This window comes from Pogona vitticeps, chromosome 2 (genome assembly GCF_051106095.1).
Source record: "Pogona vitticeps strain Pit_001003342236 chromosome 2, PviZW2.1, whole genome shotgun sequence".
Taxonomy (NCBI): Eukaryota; Metazoa; Chordata; class Lepidosauria; order Squamata; family Agamidae; genus Pogona; species Pogona vitticeps.
The window spans coordinates 198,782,511-198,810,264 of record NC_135784.1 but is presented as its reverse complement, the minus strand read 5'-3'; the positions used below and the strand labels follow the sequence as shown (position 1 = coordinate 198,810,264).

Here is a 27,754-nt window from a genome sequence, read left to right as displayed (position 1 = left end):
CCCCATGAGCAAAGGTGTCCCAGGATGCGGCCTTACAATACTGTATTGTTAAACAGGAATTCCCATCACCCCTAGCCAGCAGCGGTTGGTGTGAGCCATGATGGGATTTGTAGTCTGATAATATCTGCGGCAAAGGGAGCCACTGGTTGACCTCCCTTTTTAAAGATTCCCTTGTTTGGAACATGTTCTGTCCGAAGGGGGAGGCACCCTCCTCTGTGCAGCAAAACCAATTGGCTTGTATAAATTTGTAAATTAGGGTTTGTTTACAAAGTGCTACTCCTGTTCCTCTGAAGATGCTGGCCACAGAGACTGGCTAAACGTTAGGAAGAACAACCTTCAGAACATGACCAAAGAGCCCGAAAAACCCCACAACAACCATTAGAATTTGTTTGTTGTTGTTGTTTGTGGGTGGCATAAGCTTAAGTGGAACAAAAGTACCTACAACAATAGTTCCCAAACTTCTGTGTAAGGGAGAAGAGACTACAGTATTCTGTTGAAGAAGCCACATCCAGTATAAGCAAGGCGTAGGGAGTCTGGGATTTGTAGTCCAACAACACGTCTGTTTTGCGAACCAAAGGCGAAGTTTGGGGACCGTTACTCTAGATTTCTGCACAGAAATCCTCCGTTTCGTCTTCGCAGGAAGCTTGTACTGTACTCCTCAAATTCATCAGCATATCTCTCTGAACGCCACGTCAATAGCCGCTGAAAATCGACCCTACTTCCTTCTGACTGAATAAATACGTCTGGGGATTAGGGTGCGGATGCTTGCTGCAGGCGTGGGACGCCTAATTCTGGTTAACGAGAGACAAATGAGCCTCGCAGGCAGTTCAAACGAGGTGCGTCAGGTTACATATTGTTCACCGTGACCCCTATTCGTGAATGCCAAAAAAGAATCCAAAGTTATAAGCATACGGTCCTTCGTTTCAGCCTCTCTCTTATACAGTATACGCCTCAGAAAATGAATTGGACTCACCCACAATGGAAACTACATTTCCCAGAAGGCAGCTGGCCCGCTAGTCTCAATGACTGTACAAGGAAGTCGCACGTGGTGATGCCTTGCTCTGTGGAATAACATGAGCGTTGCCGAGGTAAGAGGTTTGTGTGAATGTAACGCTCTTGTTTTTTTGAAATTAAAGCTTCTTCAAAAAACCTTCTTGCAGGTAAAGTGGTGGTCTTTCGAAGGGAGGTGAGCAAAAAGACTCCAGTCTTTATGATAATTGCTGGAGAAAGTGCTCTAGCAATCCGAGCTTGGTTGCGTGTTTATGAGTTAGGTAACTAGCCTGGGTAGCGAAAGCCTATACAGTACTTATTTAAGCCTCATTAAACTCAATAGAACTTACGTCTGAGTAGACCTACAGTAACTTGCTTTGTAAAAGATGTTGCATTTTATTCCTAAGTCTTGCTGCTGCAAACGCTGATTTGTTGGTGTGTTGCTGCCTAAGGTAGCTTAGCTCATCGGGCGTTTTACGAGGAAGCAACCCTTTACCAATTGTGTGTCAGGAGAGAGGGACTTGTGTGACCTAACTTTTCATGACTTCATGGTTATGTTGAGGCTGGTTCACACATACATGGCTGTTACTTCACGTTTGGTGACTTGTGGCTGAGTGTACCATCTGGCACCACTGGACAGATGACACGTGAGGTGATATCCAAGTTCTGTCTCACCTGATGCATTTTCTTTCAACATGCAAATCATTGCTTGAGTGCTTTTATAAAAACCTATTTCTTGTGCAGAGAATGTGCGTAGGGTAGAGATGTGTTAATACCAGCAAGCAGCGCTCTTCCTGTATATATTTTTTTTGTTGATTCATTGCCAAGCCGCACATGTAAGTTTGTACACATCGCAGGTTTGCCTGCAGAAATATATGAGGGATGAAGCCCATTGTCTTCTTCCGTTCTTGCTGGGCAAATTGCTCTCAGGGTCTGAGGAGGGCTTGGATGATCCAGCCTCCAAAATGCATGTGGGAATCCCTCCTGCCCAAAGCAAAAGCACCTCTTGTATCTTCACTTGGAGCCACCTGCTTTTTAAGGTGTAACCGCAAGAAGAGAAGCTGTGGTTGTGAGACAATGAATCTGCCTGAAATTGTTCCAGGTGCACTCAGAGGAACTTATTTTCAGGGATATGCACTGGCAAGCAGAGTTCCTCTGCATTTGGAAGCAGAAAATGGCTTCATTTTGATGGGAAATAGAATGAGGAAAAGTCCAAGCCCTGCTCTGGAAAACCGACATAACAGGACATATGAGTAGTAATGCACTCACTGTTTCCACTATAGGAGACATTTTCTAGTATCTAACTCACTGGACGGTCCTGCTGTTTCAAGGTAAAAAGTGTGGCTTAGCATTTAACAAACATCTTTGTCTCTCCTCTCTTTCATTCCCCTCTCCATTGTTCTTGTAGGGACACGGAGAAATGATAACCTATCCTGAGGACAAAACAGAGGAGAGTAACTGTGGAAGACACTGTGATCAACGGCAAACCCATACAGTTGCTTACCAGGAAAAGCAAGATGGGGAAAATCTCTGGGACACCTTTGGGCTTCTGCAGATTGACCCGGGTTGTGAAAACTCCAGAGATCAGTTTACAGGGAATGAGAGTTGTTGTTCGGTGTGTACAGTGTGAGAGATGGTTCTGTTCTTAAGAAATGAGTGAATAATGCTGTATAGTCATATGATCACCCAGCAGCCAGTGGCAATATAAATTCAACCACATTGTGTTGGCTCTGAACTGAAAGGGTCATACAGTAGATTGCTTTGGACAAGGGCTATAAAGCTAGCAGCGTTGGCTTTGCCTGCCGGCATACTTGTATATGACTGGAAAACATAGGGCTCTTTAACTCCTTCCTTGGAGCCACAAGGAGCAACAGAGGCAATGTGTACTTTATTCATTGATTTAAAATATTACCTTAATGCCCCTAATCAGAAAGCAGTAGTGCAGCAAATGAAAACTCTTCATGTGATTGAAGACAATGCAGTAAAATCAATAGATTAAAATTAAGCAACTAATTAAGCAAAGTAAAACACAAAAATGGGCAGAACTCAATTTTCTGTAAAACGCCTGGACAAAAAAAGGATGCATTGAGTGTGCACCCAATAGGCCGGGCTGATCCTATAATGTTGTTGTTCTGAGCTGTCAAGTCGGAACTTGACTTATAGCAACCCTAATAGGCTTTCAAGGTAAGTGAGATATTTAAGGAGTTGTTTTAACTGTTCCACTCCTCCAGTGCATTTCCTTGGTTGAGCAGGGATTTGAACCCTGACCTCCATGAATCCTAGCCCGTTACTCTATCCACTACACCACACTGGGTATCCAGTGAGCCACCTTATTTCACAGCAGGGTCATAAAGTCAGGACTTTTGACCTGACTTTAAAAAAAGCCTAAATGTTTCCAAATGTGTGTTTGGGGATGGTGGTGGATCAGCTTATGTGACCACCATTGTGTAACAGGTCTGTCCTTTCCGTGCTGAAATGCTAAATGGACACATGCTCGTGCAGTTCTGGCTAGATATACGGTACTCTTAATTGCCTCCAGCCAGCTTTCTGCAACGTACCCCTTCTGACATTGCTTTTCATTCCTCCTTCACCTGAATCTAGTCTTGCTTGTCCCACAGGGAAGACAGTTGCCTAGCGTTAAGGCTGTGCTTCAGCAGCATCATGCTACATCCAAGCCCTTTTTATGCAGCAAAACGCCAATCTCTGGGATTTTAGAGCTGTTGTACGTTATTCCTGGGTCTGCCACAGAACTGTGTTTAAAAGCCAAAAAGAAGCATGCAAATAACCTGTACAGTACATATGTTTGTGTTTCAAACCTGCAGTTGACACATGTCACATGGGTGGAAATGCCTTTTCATGTGGATAAATTCTATAGCTGCTGTTTGGCACACAAAGTATATGTGTGTGATAATTCATGATGTGCAGAAAGATCATTGTGGTGGCACAGAACAGGCTGTTCAGCAGTACAGCCGTATCAGAGTGTGTCTGGAGGGGTCAGTGTTTGCCTCTTGGGCCTCTCAGTTTCCTGTACGTAACCTGTTCCAAGTTCATGGAGCACTACCACTTTTAGTGACTCTCAAGGATGTGCAGTATTTAAAACAAAAATAAAACTACAACAGGGTTGGGCAATGTCCAGAGGCCCCCAGAACCTAAAAAGCCTTCTGAGGACCACCATTAAGTCAGAATCAACAGCACATAATTAATGTAAAAATATATACTGCAGGAAAAAATGCTTCTCCCTATAAAAATACAGAGACCCTAAAGGTCTGCAGTTTTGCAAGAAAAGAATCAGTGTGGTAAACAGGTCCCCCCCCCCAATATCTGCAGAAGTTAGATGTATGTTTTAAATGGGCCAGTGCAAAATTAGGAAACTTTTAAATCATGGATGGACATAATTTCTGGTTCTGTCAGGTGTTGTTTTGATTGTTGATTGTCGCATACCCCTGCAACCACAAACATGAGTTTTGATTTTTCTGTTTTGTTTCCTTTTTTCAATATTAAGAAAAATGTTTTGAGAAAACAGAGGCATTGGGAAAAGATAGTTTTGGCAAAGAAGAGCAAAAGAAAACATGAGAGGGAGAGGCGTAAAGCCAGGCGTGCTGAAGAAAAAGGTAAATAATTAAAATGGTGTGTTATTTCCTTCTTTTAAAGCCAGTGGTTTTTCAAACGGTGCTTCTGTGGAGCCCTGGAGTTCAGTCATTTGCTAGTGAAGAAGTCAATTATGTTGGAGAACTGTCAACAAACAAGAGGTTAATGACTACTAGTAGTTTTCTCCTGCAGTGAGGAAGGCATAGAGAGAACATGTGTTTTGAATCATAGTCTTGGTTCATGTAAGACACCACTGGCTCTGTGTGAGCTGTGTTGCAAATAACAGGCTGTAGCAAGCTGGAAGTTCCTTGGCAGACATGTCAGTGGGAGAAGTCTACACTGCTACTAAAAGTGTGATATCTACTGATTTAAGATGTTGTTTGAGATAGGAGTTTTGCCTCTCTGTTCTTTTAAAAGCCACCTCAGGACTTTTCAGAAATTTGCTTAAGACTGTCTGTGAATGTAGATACTTTCAGACATTGTTTCTAATGAAGTTCAGGACAGTCAAGCAAGCCTCAGTTTCATGAAGTAGCCTTGTAGGAATCCATACTGTTAATTTTCTTTCAAACTCTTCTTGTTAGGTCTTAGGGAAATCTGGGTATCTGTAATTCCAAAAGGCAGGGTCGTAGTCCCAGAAGACCAGGAGGGCCGTGCAAATCTCCCCTGAAGACAATGAGAGCTGTAATGTTAGTATATCTGGTAGGCCCCATGTTTAGGAACCTTGCATTTGTCTCGTTGGTCATGGACAGATTTTGAGCTGTGAGCATTTTCAAACAAGCCATCCTTCTTGTACATTTGAGTGTGTCACAGTCTCATCGAGAATGATGCCAAATGCCAGGGTCACCTCCACACACTGAGTGACTCAATTTCCAAGACTATATGTTCTCTCTTTCTCTACATTTGCCATGTGGGTCTCTTTATTTTCAGGTGCTGCTCTCCAACACAGCAAGTGGGAGCTAAAAGCAATAGCAAAAGAGCGCCTTCTGGAGGCCAAGGAAACAGGGCCTCGGCTCTGCATTGATTTGAGCATGACAAGCCACATGACTCAGAAGGTATGGCTGTGGATTGCTCCCTCTGCCTTGTTTTTTTTTAATGACTTACTGGCTTTTCAGGATTGGGTATTGTATAGCTCTGCTCAGCTGTGAAGCAGCGCCTTTTGAACACACAATGGGCCACTTCTAGGGTAACAAAGGTGTATTCAGCAACATCGCTTGTCGCATGGGTTGTGACTGCCAGTGGGTGGGGGACAGAAGTTGAATTCTTCATGGTGAAAAACAATAAGAAAAAGCTGTCTGCCATGTTCCAAGCGATATATTTTCCCCTGTATGTGCAGGAAACCTCCTTTTAATGGGTGGGAATCATGCACATATTCTTGCTGCTCTTGTATCAAAAGTAGGGACAGTCCAATGAGAGAGCCTTTCAGGCTGTTGCTTGCATTCTTTGACTCTGTGAACCAGGAGTGGTTAACCCTCAGAGGATCCAAGGGCTGCACGTGGCCACTAGGGATTGGCTTCATGGGTATGGTAGTTTTGTGGGAGGCTCCTCCTATAAAGCCCGGGGGGGGGGGGCATCGAAACTGCCCTACCAGTGAAGCCTTGCAACTCCAGGCAGCTTTGTGACTCTCAGGGATTACTGGGAACAGATGCCTTGCTTTTTCAAGGAATCTGTTCCACACACGCAATGGAGGTGGCAAAAACTCCTCCATAGGCATTTCTCTCTCTCTCTCTCTCTCTCTCTTTTTTTTTTACTTCCAGTCTTAGAATTTTACCTGGGGGATTCTGGGCAAATTCTGGGAGCAAAACTCCCTAAAGTCTCATCCCAAACAACCTTGGAGGGCTATAATGGTAGCCTCCATGCCCAAAATATTTTCCTTTTCCTTTTATGTTTTGCTGAAAAAGTCCCATCAATTAAAACAATCTTTATAAAATATTAATGTTTGTGGGGAAAGGGGAGCTATCCTCCCTCTATGTGGTAGAATTCCATCCTATACTCACGTAGGGCTCAAGGGGAATAGCTGAGCAATATATTAAAAATATATAATTTGGGGCTATGAAGGGGCATTTGAGGCTTTAGAAGGTCACATTACACCTACGGGCTGCCTTTTGTCTCTCCCCCCCAATTCTGTACACTGAATGCTGAGGCAGCCCTAGTTGAAAAAATGGTTTGGGGCTTTCTAGCTTTTATTTGGCATGACCTGTTCCTCGTTTTGCTTTCTGAGCTCACCTGAGTGGCTGCTGTGAGAATTGTCCATCTCTGTCCAGCATCAGGGGAGGGGCAAAGCTTGGCTGGTTCTTCTGCACAGCTGAAGGAGGATTTGTCCCTGGAATGGTTAGGGCTTTGGTGATTGCCAACATCCGAAGGAGCGGTATGTGTTGTTTAGCTGAGGTCCAATATCTCGTTGAGCTCCTCAGTGACCATTGCTCCCTAGCTTATGCAGAGAGGCTGTGTCAGCCATGAATAAAAAGAGGATGTTGTTTTACGGAAGGCAAACAGACAATGGAGGACTTGGGGCTTACGAGGTCAGTAGTTCTAAGCAGTTTGCTTTTCTTCTCTTGGAAGGAAATAAGCCGTCTCGCTGCTCAGATCCGGCGGCTCTACGGGTCAAACAAAAAAGCCCCGAACCCGTTTTGGCTGTATCTCACTGGGTTTGTGAAAAGCAGCCCCATTTATGAAGCGTGTGTAAGGATGAATGATGGGTTTGCCAACTATCTTGTAAGTATCTTCCCCCAAATAGTCAAGTTTTGAAGTGAAAGCACAGGCATTACTTGTGTTCCTCTATATAAATTAAAACTATAAAACTATAAAATGTGTACAGTGTCATCTTCTTTGGCCATCATATGATGATTCCTTCTCTTAATAACAGATAGTGTGGTGGCAGTCTAGAGTGACTGATTATTTTGTACCACATGTCTTAGGCAGGATACCAGAGTAAGTGTTGTTTCTGAGGAAGACTCACTGAACATTTATAAATGAAATTGCTACCTTCTTGTGTCAGCTTAAAGTCTCCCATCTTCTTTCACTCTTACAAAATTAAAATTATATTTCTATAAATCATTTTGAAAAAATCTCTGTAATAAACCATCAAAAACCCAATCGCCAAAAAAAATAATGTGTTGTAGCCCTTTGGCCAGTTACATGCTGCCTGTTAATCGGTTACAGAAAAATTGAAGTGTTTTGTGACATCTTAATAGGTTAACTATTTGGCAGAAGCTTTCGTGACTGTAGCCCATGCAAACTTATGCCAAAGAAAACGTCCCGATCGATAAAGTGCAGTAAAGATATTGCTTTAGTTTGCAGAAAAGATAATTAAGAGGTACTAGCCGCCTAGAGTGGTCGAATAAGACCAGATAGGCGGGATAGAAATAAAATAAATAAATAAATAAATAAATACTACAAAGCTGTTGTAATATAGTGAAAGGGATGCTGTTGGTCTTCATTGCTCCAGAGAGCAGAATACAGTGGACCCTCGACTTACAGACAGCTCGACTTACAGACTTTTCGAGTTACAGACTTCTCTGGCTGCAAAATTTAGATTCGACTTGCAGCCGGAGAATCAACCTACAGACCAGAAAATAACCAAAACGGAACAAAAATGGAGCAAAAAAGGCCGGTTACAGGATTAATCGGTTTTCAATGCATTATAGGTCAATGGAGATTCGACCTACAGACTTTTCGACTTGCAGCCACCCTTCCAATATGGATTAATTCCGTAAGTAGAGGGTCCACTGTACAAACCATGTGATCCTAATTCTTCCTGTGCTGCCAAGAGGTGATGTCTTGTTGTTGCTGTTTTGCCTGTGGACATGGTCGCTCTAAACAATAGTGCCCTCTTGCATCTGGGAGTACAGCTGAATGCGAAGAATAGCTTCCTGATCCTCCTATGAGTTGTGTGATTGTGGCAAAGAGTGCCTTCCAGAATAGGAGACTTTGGTAGACGTTTTCTAAGCTGAGGCTGGTTGGATACCTATACCTAGCCCAAGACCGTTTGCTGCCTGAAGTGGGACAGCAAATGGTGCCTCCTTGCCTCCTGTACCCGAGTCAGAGTCCCCAAAGACATCCACGCTTTTTTCAGCATGAGGCAGAAAGATAGTACTTGCACCTCTCCTGCTCCCTAGGAGAAAATAACCAACTCTGGGATGCTCCTTAATGATGTATGCATGAAATGATATCTTTACTTTGGACTCAGTGTATAGCAATGTTGCCAAAACAAAGGGTAACCCTGTCTGCGAAACAAGATCTATGACAAAAAGAGTTTGACGATTAATCTTTATCATAGAAATTAAAATTATTGTTAGAAAATCTTGCTAGGTCATCCATCCTGTCCAGGTCCTGTTTCTAGCTTTGGCTAGACTGATCTCAATACTCTTGAACTTCAATTGGGCTGGAAGCTCTTTTGTTTCAAAAATGGTCTGCCAACATCTTGAGTAAAACTGGTGATAGATTATGGTCAGATATGTCTTCTCTAGAACTTAGAACAGTTACTTATTTTGGCCATAACACCTAGAACTCCCCATCCATTGTGGCTGGAGGCTATGCTGGCTAGAGGATTCAGGGAACTGTAGCCCCCAATAGTATCCTTTCCATACACTGCTCCTTTCCAACATGTATAGTTCATACTGCCCATATGCCTCTTTTCATTGATCTGTCAAGTTCCATGCATGTATAACACATTATTTTTCAGATGGATGTTACCCCAGAAAGTTATCTAGACCTGTTTCCTTTAGAAACAATTGTTTACCTCACTCCGGACGCTGAGAATGGTATGTCCTAGCTTTGGTGTGGAGGATTCCCTTTTGAGCTTTTGCTTGATTTAAATGATTAATAACTGGCCTAGGGATCTAGAATTTCAAGTGTGTGGCTTATATTCTGATCTTGAACCACTTGCATTCATGTCAGGCTTTGGCTTCATTATGAACCATTGGCAGTGTGCCCTATTTCGTATTGTTGTGCTAGAAAAATAGTCTGCAGATCTCATTCTAAGCAGCATCTCTGCAGACTTGGGAGGAGGTGGGGCCAGTTTTATCAAGATGTTAAATTTTGTGTGTATAGAGTGCTAAAAAAATCAAGGGGGTGTAGAAGCAGCAGCCCTGAAAATAAAAGTGTTTTTACTATTGAGGCTTGAACAAAAGTTTAGTATAATCATTGCAAGACAATAAGCCAGCCCAGCATCTGAATAATGTCACTGTACTATAATATCCTGACAGCAGAACATGTTTATATTGCAATATATAAATACGGAGATAGTGTTTACAGGTCCTATGGCTTGCATTCTTTGTTGTTCCAATATCTTGGGAGCTACCGTATTCTTGCTTTTCAAGATCCTGTGCAATAAGCCTTTAGTCCTCCAAGCTTTACAGAATTTTAACCAAAGCAATTGGTCATGGGGACAGCTTGCCAGATTTTAAGTTATAAAATCCTGGGGTTATAAACTCAGTAGGAATAATTGATTCCTATTGGGGAAAAAATTCACTCCAGGCCTCTGGAAAAGAGTTTATTTACATATTGGGGGGAGCTGTGAATATCTGAAATAATTATCTTTTGGCACTCCAAAATGGAAAATTCAACTGGAAAGAAAAAAATAAATTATGTGCAGACATTAGCAACTTAAAACACTTGAAAGATTCAAAACTTAAAAATAAAAAAGTAAAAGCCAGACTATGCAAAATAAATGACCTAGAAAGGAAAACAACCATTTATGGAAGAATTAAAACAGCTACAGCAAGAAAATTGAAAGATATGATGGACGCTTTAAAAATATATAGAGAAAACACCCAATTTCGAAATAACAAACGATTATTCTATATATCACTAGGAGAAAATGCAGAACAAAGGAAATTAGGCCCATGTAAAGATTATGCTCTAAAATTTTGGAAAGAAATGTGGGAAAGCCCAACTAGACATAACAGAAACGCTTCATGGATTAAAGACATTTGTAAAGAAACTCAAGGAAAACAAATGAATGATATTTTAATAACAATTGAAATGATTAAGAGGCAAGTAAAGGCTGTGAAAAATTGGAGTGCACCTGCTCCAGATGCATGGATTTTGGTTAAAGCATTTAAAAAGTCTCCATCAATGTATAGCAGTGCAATTTAACCACTTACTTCAAAATTCTACAACTTAAGATAGGATGACAACATTGCAAAAACAATGTTTTAATAGGCAAAATTCACTTCCCAACGATCGGTTCCCTGCTTCGGGAACCGATTTTTCGCTAGACGATGTTTTTAAAACAGCTGATTGGCGGCTTCAAAATGGCCACCTGCTGTGTTAAATGGCTCCCCGCTGTGTTTTTGGATGGATTCCTCGCTTTACAGGCACCGAAAATGGTCACCCCTATGGAGGATCGTCACTGGACGGTGAGTTATTCAGCCCATTGGAACACATTGAACGGGTTTTCAATGCGTTTCAATGAGATTTTTTTTTTCGCTTAATGAGGATTTCGCTCTATAGCGATTTCGCGTTTATCCTCGTTAAGCGAGGCACCACTGTATGTCAAAAGACTGTGGAAAACTTAAAATTAAAATTAAATGTGAAAATACAATCAAAGCCATAAACACATGGGCTGTTCCAGTAATTAGATATCCAGCTGGAATAATAGATTGGACTCAAAACTAATTTGAAGAATTGGATTGAAAAACAGGGAAACTAATGAACATGCATCACACACTACATCCAAAAAGTGATGTGGACAAATTATAGGTAAAGGTTCCCCTTGACAATTTGTCCAGTCGTGTCCGTGATTCTAGGGGGCAGTGCTCATCTTCTTTTCCAACTCATCTCCTTTTCCAACACATAGAGCTAGCGTTTGTCTGAAGACAATCTTCCGTGGTCACATGGCCAGCGCGACTAGACACGGAACGTCATTACTTTTCCATCATGGTGGTACCTATTTATCTACTTCCATTCGCATACTTCCAAACTCCTAGGTTAGTGGGAGCTGGGACTAGTGATGGGAGCTCACTCCGTTGCGTGGATTCGATCTTACGACTGCAGTTCTTTTGACCTTGCAGCACAGAGACTTCTGCGGTTTAAACACAGTGCCACCACGTTATATTTACCACAAAAAATCAGAGGCTGTGGATTACTGCAAATACAGCAGGTAGTAGAGAAGGAAAAAAAAGAAGCCTAAATGATTACAGTGGTGCCTCGTTTAACGAGTGCACCATATAATGATGAAATCGCATAGCGATCCATTTTTGGGATCGCTAATGCGATCGCTTACCGATGGCCCTAATGCGATGCCCGACAATCAGCTGTTCAGCGGTTCTAAAATGGCCGCCGCACGACCCAAAATGGCCGCCGCAACCATTTTCGCGCCTTGACCTTGCTTACCGAGGGCGCGAAAATGGCGTCGCAATGAGGAAACATCGCATAACGGTGAGTAAAGAAGCCATTGGAACGCATTAAACTAAGTTTAATGTGTTGCAATGGCTTTTTCCGTCCCGTTTAGCGATGTTTCATCATAGCGAAGGTTAATCCGGAACGGATTAACCTCGCTATGCGGGGCACCACTGTATATCAGTACAAGCAGAGAAAAATTACTTAAGCAGTGAAAATGGAGAATATTTTTAAAACAACAGAAGCAAAGGCCCAGTATAAGACTCAACAATTTAAAATAAATTACACAGTTGGAAAAATAAACCAGGACATGGACAACACCTGAGAAATATAGATGGAAATTATGATAATAATTCAACATAGGCATGACTAAAACTGGGGACCCTTAAGAAAGAAGCTGAAGGCTTGAACAAGCACTCCAAAGCAATGTGATGAAAGCTAAGATCCAAGAAATTAGTGCTCACAGCAAATGTGGACTCTGCCAAGAAAAAAAAATGAAACTGTGTCACACGTCATCTGCAAATGTCCAAAGATTGCACAAACAGATTACAAAATTAGACATGCTAGTGTGGCAAAGTTGATGCACTGATCATTATGCAAAAAAATATAACTTGCCAGCCTCCAAAAACCCATGGGAACATCAGGTAGAGAAGGTGTCAGAAAAGGAGCAAGTCAAGATCTTGTGGGATTTCTGGATCCAAACGGATAGACACCTTGAACATAATATCTCAGACATAGTAGTAATAGAAGGAAGAAATGTCTGGATCATTGATTCCAGTGGATGCCAGAATTGAAAATAAAGAATTGGAAAAACTAACAAAATACAGGAACCTGGCAATCAAAACATTTTGCTTGTGGATGAAACACACTTCAGTGGTCCCCATAGCCATTGGGGCTTTGGAAACAATATCAAGAAGTTTTACATAGTACTTATAAGCAGTTGCAGATCTCAGAAATAACACCATCGGAGCTACAAAAACGGCAGTATTAGGAAGAGAATACATACTGCACCAATATTTAACAGATACTTAGGTTTTTGGTTAAAACTTGCATCTGTTATATAATACCAGTCAATGTTTTTATAATTTTCATTGACTGTGCCTGTTTTGATATTGGTTTGATTCTGGCAAATAGATTAGGAGCTACTGTTTCAGGTTTAGGGAAATCTGGATATATTTTCTATACAGCAAAGAAGATTGAGGAGCAACGTGTTTTCTATGAAGCTTCCATATAAAACAAAAGCTTCATGTTAAATTCTTTTTATTTTCCCTTTTTAATTTATATTAATTCTGCCCTCCTCCATTTCCCCAGATATTCTCATATATATTATGTGTCATTTATTACTTAGTAAAGGGTGAGGCATGTTGGGCAGGAAAATGTACAACATGAGGATGGCAGAATAAAAGATAAGTTCCCCTAAATATTAGAGAAAGAAAATGTGAATCTATATTCAGTACAGTGGTGCCTCACACAACAATGTTAATTGGTTCCAAAAAAATCAACGTTGTGTGAAACATCGTTCTGTGAAACACCATTTCCCATAGGAATGCATTGAAAACCGGTTAATCCGTTCCAATTGGAACGGATTGCCATCGCTGAGTGAAAATCCCCATAGGAAACATCGCTGTGTGAAACAATGTTTCCTCCATTGGAATGTATTGAAGCCGACTCAATACATTTCAATGGCTTTGCGAAGTCCTTTTTCTCTCCTGTAAAAGTGTCTTACAATGTTTGGAAGCCGTTTTAAATGCTTGCAATGGTTAGCCCACCTCCTGAAACCTATGCAAACTGATTTTGGTGTTGTTCTGACACTTCGTTAATTTATGGTAATTTTTTCTTTTCTCCATTGAAAACCATTGAATGGTCTGTCTAATGGTTTCCAATGGAGAAAACAAAAAATCGTCATAAATTAACGAAGTTTCAGAACAACACCAAAATCAGTTTGCATAGGTTTCAGGAGGTGGGCTAACCATTGCAAGCATTTAAAACGGCTTCCAAACATTGTAAGACACTTTTACAGGAGCGACAAGGGAGATCGGAAAGAGCTTTAAAAGGCAAACGGAGATCAAAGAGCCCTTTCCCGATCTCCCTTTTCGCTCCTGTAAAAGTGTCTTACAATGTTTGGAAGCCATTTTAAATGCTTGCAATGGTTAGCCCACCTCCTGAAACCTATGCAAACTGATTTTGGTGTTGTTCTGACACTTCGTTAATTTATGGTAATTTTTTCTTTTCTCCATTGAAAACCACTGAATGGTCTGTCTAATGGTTTCCAATGGAGAAAACAAAAAATCGTCATAAATTAACGAAGTTTCAGAACAACACCAAAATCAGTTTGCATAGGTTTCAGGAGGTGGGCTAACCATTGCAAGCATTTAAAACGGCTTCCAAACATTGTAAGACACTTTTACAGGAGCGACAAGGGAGATCGGAAAGAGCTTTAAAAGGCAAACGGAGATCAAAGAGCCCTTTCCCGATCTCCCTTTTCGCTCCTGTAAAAGTGTCTTACAATGTTTGGAAGCCATTTTAAATGCTTGCAATGGTTAGCCCACCTCCTGAAACCTATGCAAACTGATTTTGGTGTTGTTCTGACACTTCGTTAATTTATGGTAATTTTTTCTTTTCTCCATTGAAAACCACTGAATGGTCTGTCTAATGGTTTCCAATGGAGAAAACAAAAAATCATCATAAATTAACGAAGTTTCAGAACAACACCAAAATCAGTTTGCATAGGTTTCAGGAGGTGGGCTAACCATTGCAAGCATTTAAAACGGCTTCCAAACATTGTAAGACACTTTTACAGGAGCGACAAGGGAGATCGGAAAGAGCTTTAAAAGGCAAACGGAGATCAAAGAGCCCTTTCCTGATCTCCCTTTTCGCTCCTGTAAAAGTGTCTTACAATGTTTGGAAGCCATTTTAAATGCTTGCAATGGTTAGCCCACCTCCTGAACCCTATGCAAACTGATTTTGGTGTTGTTCTGACCGTTAATTTTTGGGGATTTTTTGAATTTTCTCCATTGGAAACCATTGAATGGTCTGTCTAATGGTTTCCAATGGAAAAAATTTTAAAAATCACCAAAAATTAACGAAGTGTCAGAACAACACCAAAATCAATTTGCATAGGGTTCAGGAGGAGGGCTAACCATTGCAAGCATTTAAAACAGCTCCCAAACATTGTAAGACACTTTTACAGGAGCGAAAAGGGAGATCGGGAAAGGGCTCTTTGATCTCCGTTTGCCTTTTAAAGCTCTTTCCGATCTCCCTTGTCGCTCCTGTAAAAGTGTCTTACAATGTTTGGAAGCCGTTTTAAATGCTTGCAATGGTTAGCCCACCTCCTGAAACCTATGGAAACTGATTTTGGTGTTGTTCTGAAACTTCGTTAATTTATGACGATTTTTTGTTTTCTCCATTGGAAACCATTAGACAGACCATTCAGTGGTTTTCAATGGAGAAAAGAAAAAATTACCATAAATTAACGAAGTGTCAGAACAACACCAAAATCAGTTTGCATAGGTTTCAGGAGGTGGGCTAACCATTGCAAGCATTTAAAATGGCTTCCAAACATTGTAAGACACTTTTACAGGAGCGAAAAGGGAGATCGGGAAAGGGCTCTTTGATCTCCGTTTGCCTTTTAAAGCTCTTTCCGATCTCCCTTGTCGCTCCTGTAAAAGTGTCTTACAATGTTTGGAAGCCGTTTTAAATGCTTGCAATGGTTAGCCCACCTCCTGAAACCTATGCAAACTGATTTTGGTGTTGTTCTGAAACTTCGTTAATTTATGACGATTTTTTGTTTTCTCCATTGGAAACCATTAGACAGACCATTCAGTGGTTTTCAATGGAGAAAAGAAAAAATTACCATAAATTAACGAAGTGTCAGAACAACACCAAAATCAGTTTGCATAGGTTTCAGGAGGTGGGCTAACCATTGCAAGCATTTAAAATGGCTTCCAAACATTGTAAGACACTTTTACAGGAGCGAAAAGGGAGATCGGGAAAGGGCTCTTTGATCTCCGTTTGCCTTTTAAAGCTCTTTCCGATCTCCCTTTTCGCTCCTGTAAAAGTGTCTTACAATGTTTGGAAGCCGTTTTAAATGCTTGCAATGGTTAGCCCACCTCCTGAAACCTATGGAAACTGATTTTGGTGTTGTTCTGAAACTTCGTCAATTTATGACGATTTTTTGTTTTCTCCATTGGAAACCATTAGACAGACCATTCAGTGGTTTTCAATGGAGAAAAGAAAAAATTACCATAAATTAACGAAGTGTCAGAACAACACCAAAATCAGTTTGCATAGGTTTCAGGAGGTGGGCTAACCATTGCAAGCATTTAAAACGGCTTCCAAACATTGTAAGACACTTTTACAGGAACGAAAAAGAGACATCGTTGTGTGAAAATCCCCCATAGGAAACATCGCTGTGTGAGGCGGCAAATTTAACAGGAAAAGGCATCGTTGTGTGAATTCACCGTTGTGTGAGGCACCCGTTGTGCGAGGCACCACTGTATTCTGTTTTATATAACACAAATTCACTCCATCGTGCCCCCTTTTAACAGAAATAATGCAAAATGGTACAGAATACACTCTGGGTTTCTGGATCATATGGTAGCTTGCTCATTATGAGAGTGCTTCAACTTCATGATACTATTATCATTTTTAGAAGAAAACTGCTCTTTTGATGTTATTGTGTGATTATGTCACTGATATTTCATATCTCCACAACCCTCGGATTCTAGCTCTTGAGGAAGTGGATCCCCAAAAGGTGTATATCCTTGGAGGTCTGGTGGATGAAAGCATTCAGAAGGCAAGTGTCCGTGTACACGTTAATGGTCTTTGATTACTGTTTAGAAGAAACAGCCAGAGGCAGTTCATTTTGCTCTGTAACCTCTGTATTGGTCTATGTTTTTACAAGAGTACCGTAGAGGGTCTGCACACACATGTATCAGATGCAATGCTGTGCCATTCAGTAGTTGTATAGCAATGACCAGATAGGGCTTTCCTGGCCTTTGAACAAGCTGCAGCTCCTGTTCCCATTGCTATAAAGCCAATAAGGATACATGAATGTTACACTACTGGGGCCCCAGCCCCAAACAACCTTCTAGTTAAAATGAGTGGTCACCATAGTTAAACAGAACCTCTGGTTTTTAGAAGCTCTGGGAGCCCTAGAAGAGGCTGAGTACAGGCTCAATGAGGTAAAGAACCAGAGCAGGTTGGTTGCTGCTAGTAAGAGTGTGCTAGATCCTTGATTTAACTTTCTGTATCCAGAAGGTTACAGAGGATCCGCCCTCCTCATCTTTTTTGCCAACAGGTGATATGATATCCTTTAGAAACTACACATTCCTTAAGAATCATTGTCAGGTCCTGGTTCTTGTTTGCTGCTGCAAAACACCTTGTGCTGCTAGTGTGGGGTCATGTTAATCAGTGGGTGGCAGTGCTCAGAAAGAGTTGGGAACGTTTTCTGCTGGATGAGTGTTGCAGCTATTGACAGCTGCTACACTCACCTAAAGGCTTTGGGTCACATAGGGACTTGTTCATAGGCTCCTGTGGGAAATGGTTTCAGTGACCACTTGCGTGTGTTTTTTTTCCACAAGCAGAGACTCACCTTTCAGAGAGCTCAGGAGGAACAACTGCCAACAGCACGACTGCCCATCCAAGAGTATATGGTAAAGAACATCAACGCAAAAAACTATCATTCGACAACATTAGCCATCAACCAAGGTGAAGCCCTTGAACTGTTTGATAAAAGCTGATTTGAGTATATCTTATAGGTAGTGGGCTTCCCGTCAACTCAGGATGCTGTTACTATCATATGAGAGATATCATGATAAAGCCTTGCAGTTCAGGCAAGAGTGTTGTACTGAGAGCTCTCCTTTGAGTTTTGCCATCCTCATGAAAAGATCAAATCCAGACCCCAGCAATACTCTTAATGCAGAACTGTATTGGGTAGAATGGCATTAAGGGAGAAATCACAGGGAACTCTTCGCTTTGGGATAGTAGGTAAATGTAAAACCATACTGAGGAACATGTGGTCCTCTAGAAGATGTTGGGACTACAGCTTCCATCAACCCCTTAACATTGGCTAGGCTGCCTACGGCTATTAGAAGCTGCACTTCCAGCAACATCCAGAGAAGGGCCACATATTCTCCACTTCTGGCTCAGAACTGAAAATGGCTTTGGAGAGGATGGTCTCGTTTCTGGCACACTAGTAAGATATAACAGATTTTTGGCTTATTTGTGTTAATATTCTAAATCTTTGCTAGAAACTGGAATGGATTCCATAAGGACAACGTAGACAGTGACTGTTGCTTTTTAATAATCAAAAAGGATTTTGCCACTTTGGTATCCCACACTTCTTTCAATTCCCAGTAATCTCTGTAGTAATGAAATGTGTTTTTCCTAGTGTTTGATGCCTTATTGACTTTCCGTGAGACCAAGAGCTGGGTAGAAGCCCTCAAAGCTGCAGTTTCCCCTGGAAAAGGATATGTCTTCCAAGACAGAACCTTGTGACAAAAGGAGTCAGTGTCCAAACACAGAAGAAGGTGGCAGCGAGGCAGATGTCTTCAATAACATCCAGCTTGCTTCTGATTGTCGTGCTTTCTTGAAAAGACTGGGACCAACCACTTCTGCATTCTTTGTGCGCCTACATTAGGTGAAGGAATTAACTTTTAAAAAATGGCTTCCATGTTACCAAAATGCTTGTAAGCCACTGGTAACAAGATGGTAGTGGAGGAAAATCTAATAAACTTCTTTAAATAAACAAGTATCCCATCATAGGTGGGTGAGTAGCTCTTAGGGGCAAGGGAACTATTTAGTTTTTTGATGAGATCCATATTGTGAGAGCAGTTGTTGCTGTAATACGGCAAAATGACTGTGTTTTCTTGTAACTTGCTTTGGTTGTTTAGAACAGAAAGAACTCTGCCTTGATAGAATAAGTTACACTGTAAAACTCATGATAATGTAATTGTCTTGCATTAAAACATGTTAACATAATATGTCTGCCTTTTCTCAAATATCATTTTTAGGGGTCCATAAACTGGACTGCAAACTATCATACAACTCCCTACCCAGTTTAGAAGATAAAAGTCTTTGAATTCCTGTGTGCATCTACATAATTTTCCTTCAAGCACAAAGCTGTTTGCATAGATTCAGCAGAACCTCAGGCTCTATATCTGTCTGGAGGCAAGGGCTACTCAATGGGGCTTACCTCTGAGTAGACAAAGAACAGTATTTGTTACTTTCTGGTGTGTAGCAGCTGCATAAAAGGTGTATTAGATTTAGGAAGGTCCCTGTATCCCCATTTTGACCGCATGCACCAAATTTCCGCAGCTTGTTACTTTTATGGAGGTATCCTTTCAAATATGAGGATCAAGACACAACATTTTATATGGCAAAACTAACTGTTTTTATTGTGGCACAAACTTTGATAGACAACAGCTCAGTCCATACTGGATGCATCATATAGGTAGAGATGGTGGTAAGAATACATTCACATGAGGCCCATCATTCAAAAAATCAATAGGATGCGTTTTGAGTTGGGCCTTGAAATACTAGTAACAGCATATAGGAAGAGAAGGGATGAGTAGCAACAAGCCACTAAGAACCTTACAATGTCTAATGTTTTCAGAACACTTGTAGCTTAGTGGAATACTTTTTCAAAGGGTCTTAAGTCCATGAGAAAGTTTGCCCAGAAATAAGCCTTCTGAACTCCCCATTGTGGCATCTGAAGCCTGTGATTGTATCCCGCCACTGTTATTCTTAAGGGTCATGAGGTCTGCATAGTCAACACTCACCCTGTGTTGACCCCTGTCAGCCTTGGGCATTGATGAAAGACTAGTGTGGACAGCAAATCACTTAAAAGATCCATTAAGTAGAAGACACACCCAAGTCTTCTCCATCAGAGCCACATTAGTCAGGGCAAACACGCTCATGCATACATATCTTTGGACACCCACCCTCCGTATTTGCATAGATTAAGCATCCAAACCCAGATTCTGGTTCATTGATGTGTTTTTTTCAGCTGTGGTCAATTGTTTCCACAAATTAGCGCATACAAAAGTTTTAGCATAAAGCATTTTTCAGTATAGCATTCAAGCTCAGCTGGCATTCATGGTTAGCCACAAATTGAAACTTGGTACTACATGCGTATAGAACAGCAGCTGTTCGTATCAGGAAGGACCCTGAGTCAGTGCAAAAGAGGTGGTTCTTGTGTGTTCTTCACCCATGGCACAGGAGCAAAGCAAACGACATGCACCCAAGTACATTTCAATAGGGAGAATAACTCATCCTGTTGACTTTGGCTAATTTAAACTATAATATCCATTTAAGAATGAGACCAAACCATTGAATGGCTGACCGTGGCCTAGCTGTTATGCATCTCTTCTGTTCCACAAGAGCACAGGTTTATCAGCACAAGCTGACTGGATATTTCCCCGTCACAGGATGAGATAGCAGCAGAATGAAGAGGCAGGTAAACAAGACCTCTGTCTCATACACAGGATGGTGCCCTGAATTGTTGCACAAGGCAGAAGAGGGCTGCAGTGAGAGCAGTGTACTGGCATACGAGGAGTTTCACACTCAAGCTGGGATAATTCCTTTCACATGCCTGCTTGGCTGCCTGGACAAACTGGTGATAGCTACATATGGCGTCCTTCAGATTGACTATGAGATCTTTGTGCCTCCTGCTGCACAGGCCACAGGTTGTGAACTGGAGGCACGTTTCCGTCAGCTGGAGAAGGTTCTGGAAGCTCTCCTGAACAGCATTGTGTGTCTCTGAGGAAGGCCTCTGTGTTTTGATAACTTTCTGGCAACTAGATGTCAGTCTTTGCAATTCCTCAAACAAGGTATTCTTCTTTTCAGAAAAGTGGGCTGAGCATTCATCTCGAGGGTGTTTTACTTTGCTGCCCCAAAACTGCTTCAGAATCTCCTGAAGTTCCACCACATTGTCTAACAAATGACAGAAGTCAAATGGTGAGACACACATTCTGTCTTTTATATGACCCAATACTTTTGTATGAGTTTCGGGAAGCCACCTGTTACTGTCCCCGGAGTTACCATTAACAACACTGTTGCATTCTTGAGTGAGTCCGGTGGGATTCAAATCTAGAGATACTGGGCCTTTGGTTGATGGTGGGGTTGTTAATGGCCCCTCAGAAGCACCATATGTAATGGGATTGACGTAGTCTAATTCTGCCTCATTGTCTGGCCCAGAGAAACAACTTGTGTAAGTCAACCGGCAACTGCATCTGTCCGTTTTATGTTCTAACGCGACTGTCTCGTTAACATTCACCACAGCATGAGAACTCACATTAGGTGTGTTAGTATCTTCTGTTGCATTATCAGAACACAACTTTTTGCCATTAAGATTTGAAACTCTGCTTTCCTCACCAGGCTCTGTAGGCTTATACAAACTGTCAAGGGACATGTAGTCCAGCCCATCTGACCTGACAGCTCTTCTCTGGTCCTTACTCTCCTCTTCAGAAACATTTAGTGAACTAGTCAGTATGTAATTCACATCAAGAATTTCTCCTCTGATGATGTCTCCCTCCACCTTCTGGCCACCATCAACTTCAGAAGGCCTCACAGGCACAGCTGGTGAATCGTGTGGCATTTGATGTAGTTCACCATCTTTTAAAGAGAGTGGATTTACATCTGGGATGCTTTGGCTAACAATTGCTTCAAGATTGTCATCTGTCTGCTGGCATTTTCCTAGATGGTCTACCACTGAGCTAGAAGCAGGCCAGGAGAGGCGCATCCCTACCCCTGAAGTATCATCACTATTAGAAAGCAGCTTAGTTGCATTTGCGACGTCCAGGTGTTGGTTATTCTCGGAATTTTCTGAGGAGGCTTCACTTGGCATTCTGTTGGTATTTTCCTGGGGCAGTAAGCTTCCAAGCACCTGTCTTGCCACAGGTTCAGAACTGCTTGGATTTAGCACAAGGTGTTCACGTTTCTGCACCTTCTCAGAAGACAGAAGATCATGATCTGAGGATGGCCCATAAGACAACTTTTTGTCACTCGGAGACCGTGAAGGCTTGGTAGTTGTGTGTATTATTTCCTCAATCAATACATAGCTAATTCCTGTTTCAGGCAAGGCTTTCGCTGTTTGTGATGATTCATTTACATCGTGCTCCGTGCTTGTTCTACAGTGTTCCTGAATTCCACCAGCTGTTCTTGCAATCTCTTCTGCTTTTTCTCTGCAAGCAGCGCTGGGATCTTCTAGCTGAACAGAGACTTCCAACGTACTCAAACAAGTATGAAGGCTGTCTGAGTTGGAGGAAGAGACAAAAGAACGGTCATGTGTCTCTGTTGTTGAAGAGCTATAGGCGAAATCTGAGCATTCTCTGCCTTCCTGGGCAGTGGAGACAGGACACACCGCTGGATCAGTTACTGCCTTCATGTCTAATGAATCTGGCTCCCTCTCCATTAAACCAGATGAAGCACTTTTATTTTCGGCCAGTTGGTCTAGCTGTTGAGCTTCAAAAAGATCGGAATCAGTCTTAAGGTCCCTCAAACAGACCACAGCGGGTGAGCCTGAAGTGCCTGAAAGGACAGGCTCTCCATCAGAGCATGCATGATCGGTGTTCTCTTGAGTGTGAGGTGGAGCGACGGGGAAACTGACTTGGGAGGTAAAATTAGTCTGGAGGAAAGACCTCCTTTTCCTTAGGCTGTTAGCACACCAAGGTGCCTTTTCAGGTCTGTGCTTTGTTCTTCTGCTTTGCCGCAACAGCCCGTGTTCACCCAAACCGTCGCAAGAACCTTCAGAACCTAAAAATAAAGAAGAGGCTAATAACATGGAGAGGAAAAAATATATAACATTTTGTGGACAAATGATTGTTCCTTAAAACCAGCACCCCAAAAGCAAAGAAATGCATGCATGTGAGCACAAACACACAACTTCAAAAACTTTCCTGCAAATGACAGTTTAAGACCTGTCCAGTATATTTGTAGACCTATAGATGTCACTAGGCTGGCTGGATAATTTAGTGAGTAAGGTAAAGGCTGGCTGCAGAGGCAGATATTAGGAGCTCAATTCCCCAAAGTTTAAATCCTGGGAGAAGAGACAGGCTGTGTGGCTTTGGGCAAGCAGCACAGTCCCAGAGTGGCCTCAGAAGGAGGGAATGGTAAACCACTTCTGAGTACTCTCTTCCTATAAAACCTTGAAAAGGGATTGCCATAAGGCAGAATCAACTTGATGGCAATGATGGTGATGATGTCACTGGACTCAAGTTTCCACCATCTCTAGCCAGCGTGGCCAAGGGTGAAGGACAACAGAAATTGTTCCAAGCCCAGCAGAGACTGCATCTTCAGATGCGGTGATTGTGGGTACTGTCTTCAAGACCACTGGCTCTGTTCTTGCAGTTCGTATGAACAGTTCATTTGTGATGTTCTTGCCTAAAAAGCCTAGCCAGGAGAATGAACTGGGAACTGGGAAGCTCCAATTTCAAATCACTTTTCTACTATAGTTGTAGAGAAGACAACACTCATGGGCAAAGATTAATTCTAGGGTACTTGGAACAAATTAGAAAAAAGAGGAAGATCTACTATGAGATGGACTGACTCAATGAAGGAGTCAGTGCTTTTAAGTTTGCAGGATCTGGGCAGGGTGGTTAATGACAGGACCTTCTGGAGGCCAGTTACTCAATACAGTGGTGCCTCGCTTAGCGAGTGCACCGTATAGCGATGTTTCCGTATAGCGATCCCTTTTTCGGGATCGCTATACGAAAACATACCCGATCTTCGCAATGGGGAAAACCCGCATTGCGAAGATCGGGTATTGCAGCGGCCATTTTGGAGCCGCCGAACAGCTGATCGGCGGTTCCAAAATGGCCGCCGGAAGCCCGGAAATGGCTGCCGGCAGCCGTTTTCGCGCCCTGCCCTCGCTTAGCGAGGGCGTGAAAATGGCTGCCGGCAAGGGGAATCCTCGCTGAACGGGTAAGTAAGCAAGGTATTGGAACGCATTAAACTAAGTTTAATGCGTTTCAATACGTTTCCCCTACCCGTTTAGCGATGATTCCGCATAGCGAGGGTTAATCCGGAACGGATTAACCTCGCTATGCGGGGCACCACTGTAATTTACAATCAAAAATGACTTGACGGTTTAACAAAAACAAACTGGTCTAAGATGAGCCACTGTGCAATAATATTAACAAACTACTTACACAATCATTATAGGGATTATGAAAACTACTTATATGAAGCTTAAAAACTTCAAAATATTATATGACTGCTTAGCAATAATAATGAACATCAGAATGATTGTATTTTTTTTGAGGGGGGGGAATGTATCCTAGGGGCACCAAAGAAGACTACCGGATCAAATCCAATGCCTTTCACAGGGATAAGATTTGTTCTGTATGAAATATCTCAGAGTGGCCGTTTTCACTGAACTGAATTCCAAAATCTATGAAGACACTGGCAGTGTTTTTGCTGAACTCTGCACTCAGACACACACACTGTCAAAATGGCACCTCTGTAGAAACAGTTCTTGAGAGCCGTCACTTCAAACTTAACTGGAGTAGATCCTTGCCTTCTGGCTTACCTGCTTGCGTCTCTGTCGGCGTCATCCTTTCTGCTGCATCATAGAATTCGTCATCCGAGCTGCTGTCTCCAAAGCCAGGGGGAGGAGCCAAGAGAAAGCCCCGCCTTTCCCCATCACACGTTCTCTCCACGCCACCGCCTGTGCCATTCAACAAGCTCCCCTCGAGGCTGTCGCTCTGGGTGTTCCTCTCTCCGCTGCTGGCCGGGGAGATGTTGGCACAGAGACTGTAGTACTCCATGGCATTGTTCGCTGCCAACTTGGATTCCAGAGTGGAAGCGCTGGTTTCACCTTCTCTTCTGAATTCTCCTTCGGGCTGTGCGAGTGCAGAATTGGATAAATGGGGTGGCAGGAGGAAAGAAAAGAAATACTCCTGAGTCGCTGTTGGTTTTTCTGCTCCATCAGGACCTGAGAAGGCTTGGGCATGGCTTGTTAACTCCTGAAGAGTGGGGGTGTAAAAATAGGAGAACTCCGGCCTGCTTGAAGAGCATGCTTCCAAATCATCCTCCTCCAGGGCATCCATAGAGTCACTGGAGCCACTGGTCTTAAGACCTCGGCTCTCTGTGTTGGCTGAGTCAGAGGTTTCCGACAAGCTGTCGTTGGTATTGTCGTACCCATTGCAAAAGCTCATCTTTTTGCCCCCTGTTGCACTTCTTTCTTGCCCCAGCTCCTCTTGCTCTCTTTCCTCTTCAGTCAAGGGGTCGCTGTTGCTGAGCTTGGGGGAGTGAGTGTCTGAAAACCGGTCTAAGGAGGAGTCCTGTTCTGAAGAGTCTTCGGAGTCACTGCAGGTCCTGGATTCATACCCTGCAAGCCAAAACAGACAAAGAGGGTGTAACGGGTAGCCATGACCTCACCTGTCCGTCACAGCTGGGCAGTGAATCATCAGCCAATGGTGTGACGGAGGGTGGAACTGAAGGGGAGGAGCTGGTATAAAAAGGAGGGTGAAGGTGTGTGTAGAGGAGATTGATTGAGTGAGAGAGTGAGATCTGGAGTGATCTAGTGTGAGAGAGTTTGTTAGAGGCCTGCGTGCCTGAGTGTCAATGAGGGAAAGTCTATGTTTAATTAAATTGAGAAAGTAATTTACATCGTGATTATCTTCCAGTGATTTTCATATTTTATTTTGTAATCAATAAACCAGTTTTATTTTTGAAAGAAACTCTTGTCCTTTTTATTTAAAGGAAAGGTTGGTGGCAGCAAGAGTGTGTAGTGGCGTGGTGGGCATTCTGAGAGGCCTGGAGGTGGCAGTGACTTTGGAGTGGCTCGCCACGTTACAGAGGGCTTCTTGGAAACTGGCTCCTCCTTCCAAATCTGGCCTAGAGCTTTTCCAGCATCAGGGATACTCCCCGCCATAAAACAGAACCCATGTTCGACAGCAAGACTCAGGCCTGCCATGGGTGAAACAGAGTGTCTCTGAGCACCTGCAGAATGTTGTTTCCTTACTACTGAATGGCCACAAGAGCAGAAAGCATGACATGATGTAACCCCCCCCTCCAATAATATGAAGTAAATAGGCTTGCTCAAGACATTTTGCTGCCTGAGGCAATCGACAAGCTGGCCTGCCATTCCTTGCCATGTACACACCCTGGCTGGGCAGACAGTTGAAACGTACCTGAACTCTGGCTGTCAGAGAACATGCCCTCTGATCCCTTGGAGGGTAGCAAGCAAGTCATTCAGGGAGTGAAAAGCAAGTTTTGTGACACCTACTGTTCTGCCCTTTGAGAAAGGGGAATGGCTGAGGGTCCAGCCAGGGAATGATTTCTGAGGTTGCTTCATTCTGTTTAACAGACAGGCCAGATGGTGTAACAGTTAGAGTTTCTGTTCTATGACTTAGGGCAGCTGGCTTCCTAGTCTCATTTGTCCTTGAAACTCACCGGGTAACATTGGACCAGTCACACCCTTCCAGCTTGACCTACCTGACAGGGTTGTTGAGAAGATAAAATGAACAGCTACCACTCCTCATGGGGGGGGGGGAAGAAGGCCTGGCACAAACTGGGACAGCACAGTGGCAAGGAACACTCTCTCTCTTGCCTGTATTTTTTGACAGTGGGTATCATTTCGCACAGCTGTTCTCCTAGACTGCAAGGTTCCTCCCTGTCATTCGGTCGTTCAGGTCGGCCGGGGTCTTACCCTCCTCTGCCGAGAAGCGGTGCATCTGGGCTTTTTTCTCCCCCAAGATGAATATGGAATGGCCTGAATCAACAAACAGCCTGTAGTAGCCACTGATGAGACAAGCCAGATCTTTGGCATTGTTCGATTCTAGCATCAGAGTCAGCACCTTTTGAAGGAAGGGAGCGGAAACAAAAGGTGTTCATGAACATAGCATTGACCTTATGGGATAGATTATTGACGACTTTTATCCTTTGCACACCTACAGGCACAATATTTGTATATATTTTATATCTCTCTGTATACGGGTTTGTTCATGCGTCTCTTGACACATACAAATACAAAAACTGTAACTAATTATTGTTAGACATTTAAGACTAAGAAATCTGTTTCAGTGGCTGAAAGCCTGCTCTTGTAAGTCACACTGTATAAGACTGATGATATCATCAGCTAAGACAAGTTTTCATACATTAAACATTTCATATTTTTGTCCCAAGGTACCTATGGCTCCCATATAATCAATCCCCTTTATTGTCAGGAGCCCTTGGGGGGCTGTGGGAAAGGAGGAGGATCATGGCAGTGGCAATTTTTTGGTAATGAAAGACTTTGATCTTTTGGCCCCTGCAGATTCCCAACGATAAAATTCAGAGAGAGCTTGATCCTGAATGGTAGGTTTATGTGGCTAAGCTCGATTAGATCGATGAGCATGAGTGATCTCATGAGATACTGGTGAAGGACCAGTATAGGTGGTAGTGACCTTAACTGATGATGGGCAAACCTGTGGACAGGCAGCAGGTTCGGTGCGCGGTACTGAGTGCTTGGAGGATGACTTAGCACATTTCAAAAAATTTTGAAAGCAGGAGGTGAACGCAGCTCATATGAAAAGGAACCTCAGTGGCAGCAAAAAGGAACTGAGGCACTACCACGACAGGCGGACCACATGTCCTGGTGAACGAGTGTTAAGTTCTAGAAGATTCCAGAAACCTCTGCGTAGGCGCAGATTAACCCATTAGTGTGCATTCACAGAGACCATGAAGAAGAATGTGTCGTTTGCCCAAGGCTACATAAGCTGGCTGTCATCCTAGAAGGCACATTGAAGAATTGATCTCCTATCTCCACAGCTAGATAACTTATCCAGCTAACTTAATTATTAGGAATAGTGAAATCCCACAGTGGGTGGCCATGGTAACTCTCTTGGGGGTT

At 42.7% G+C, this 27,754-nt stretch overlaps 2 protein-coding genes across 4 annotated transcripts in view; one reads left to right on the top strand and one right to left on the bottom strand.

The window, feature by feature from the left end:
• Positions 1-349: 349 nt before the first annotated feature.
• TRMT10B (tRNA methyltransferase 10B) lies at positions 350-18,902 on the top strand. 3 transcript variants are annotated; one of them, XM_020791386.3, is made up of 9 exons: positions 350-1,088; positions 2,399-2,605; positions 4,493-4,601; positions 5,506-5,630; positions 7,138-7,290; positions 9,260-9,338; positions 16,647-16,714; positions 17,505-17,628; positions 18,311-18,902. In XM_020791386.3, exons 1-9 carry the CDS (start codon positions 1,074-1,076, stop codon positions 18,415-18,417), a joined length of 987 nt encoding a protein of 328 aa, XP_020647045.3. In that variant the 5' UTR covers positions 350-1,073; the 3' UTR covers positions 18,418-18,902. The 3 variants fall into 3 exon arrangements, with proteins under 3 accessions (XP_020647045.3, XP_020647046.3, XP_020647048.3); XM_020791387.3 differs by lacking the exon at positions 350-1,088 and adding an exon at positions 1,089-1,160; XM_020791389.3 differs by lacking the exon at positions 350-1,088 and adding an exon at positions 1,107-1,186.
• Positions 18,903-19,288: 386 nt separating this feature from the next.
• FRMPD1 (FERM and PDZ domain containing 1) overlaps positions 19,289-27,754 on the bottom strand; it is an 83,950-nt gene continuing 75,484 nt past the window's right edge. The window contains exons 14-16 of the mRNA XM_020791368.3: positions 26,573-26,720; positions 24,449-25,249; positions 19,289-22,674 (exon numbers count right to left, since the gene is read on the bottom strand). Coding sequence (XP_020647027.3) covers positions 20,396-22,674; positions 24,449-25,249; positions 26,573-26,720 — 3,228 coding nt within the window. The 3' untranslated portion in view covers positions 19,289-20,395. The remainder of the gene's footprint in view (positions 22,675-24,448; positions 25,250-26,572; positions 26,721-27,754) is intronic.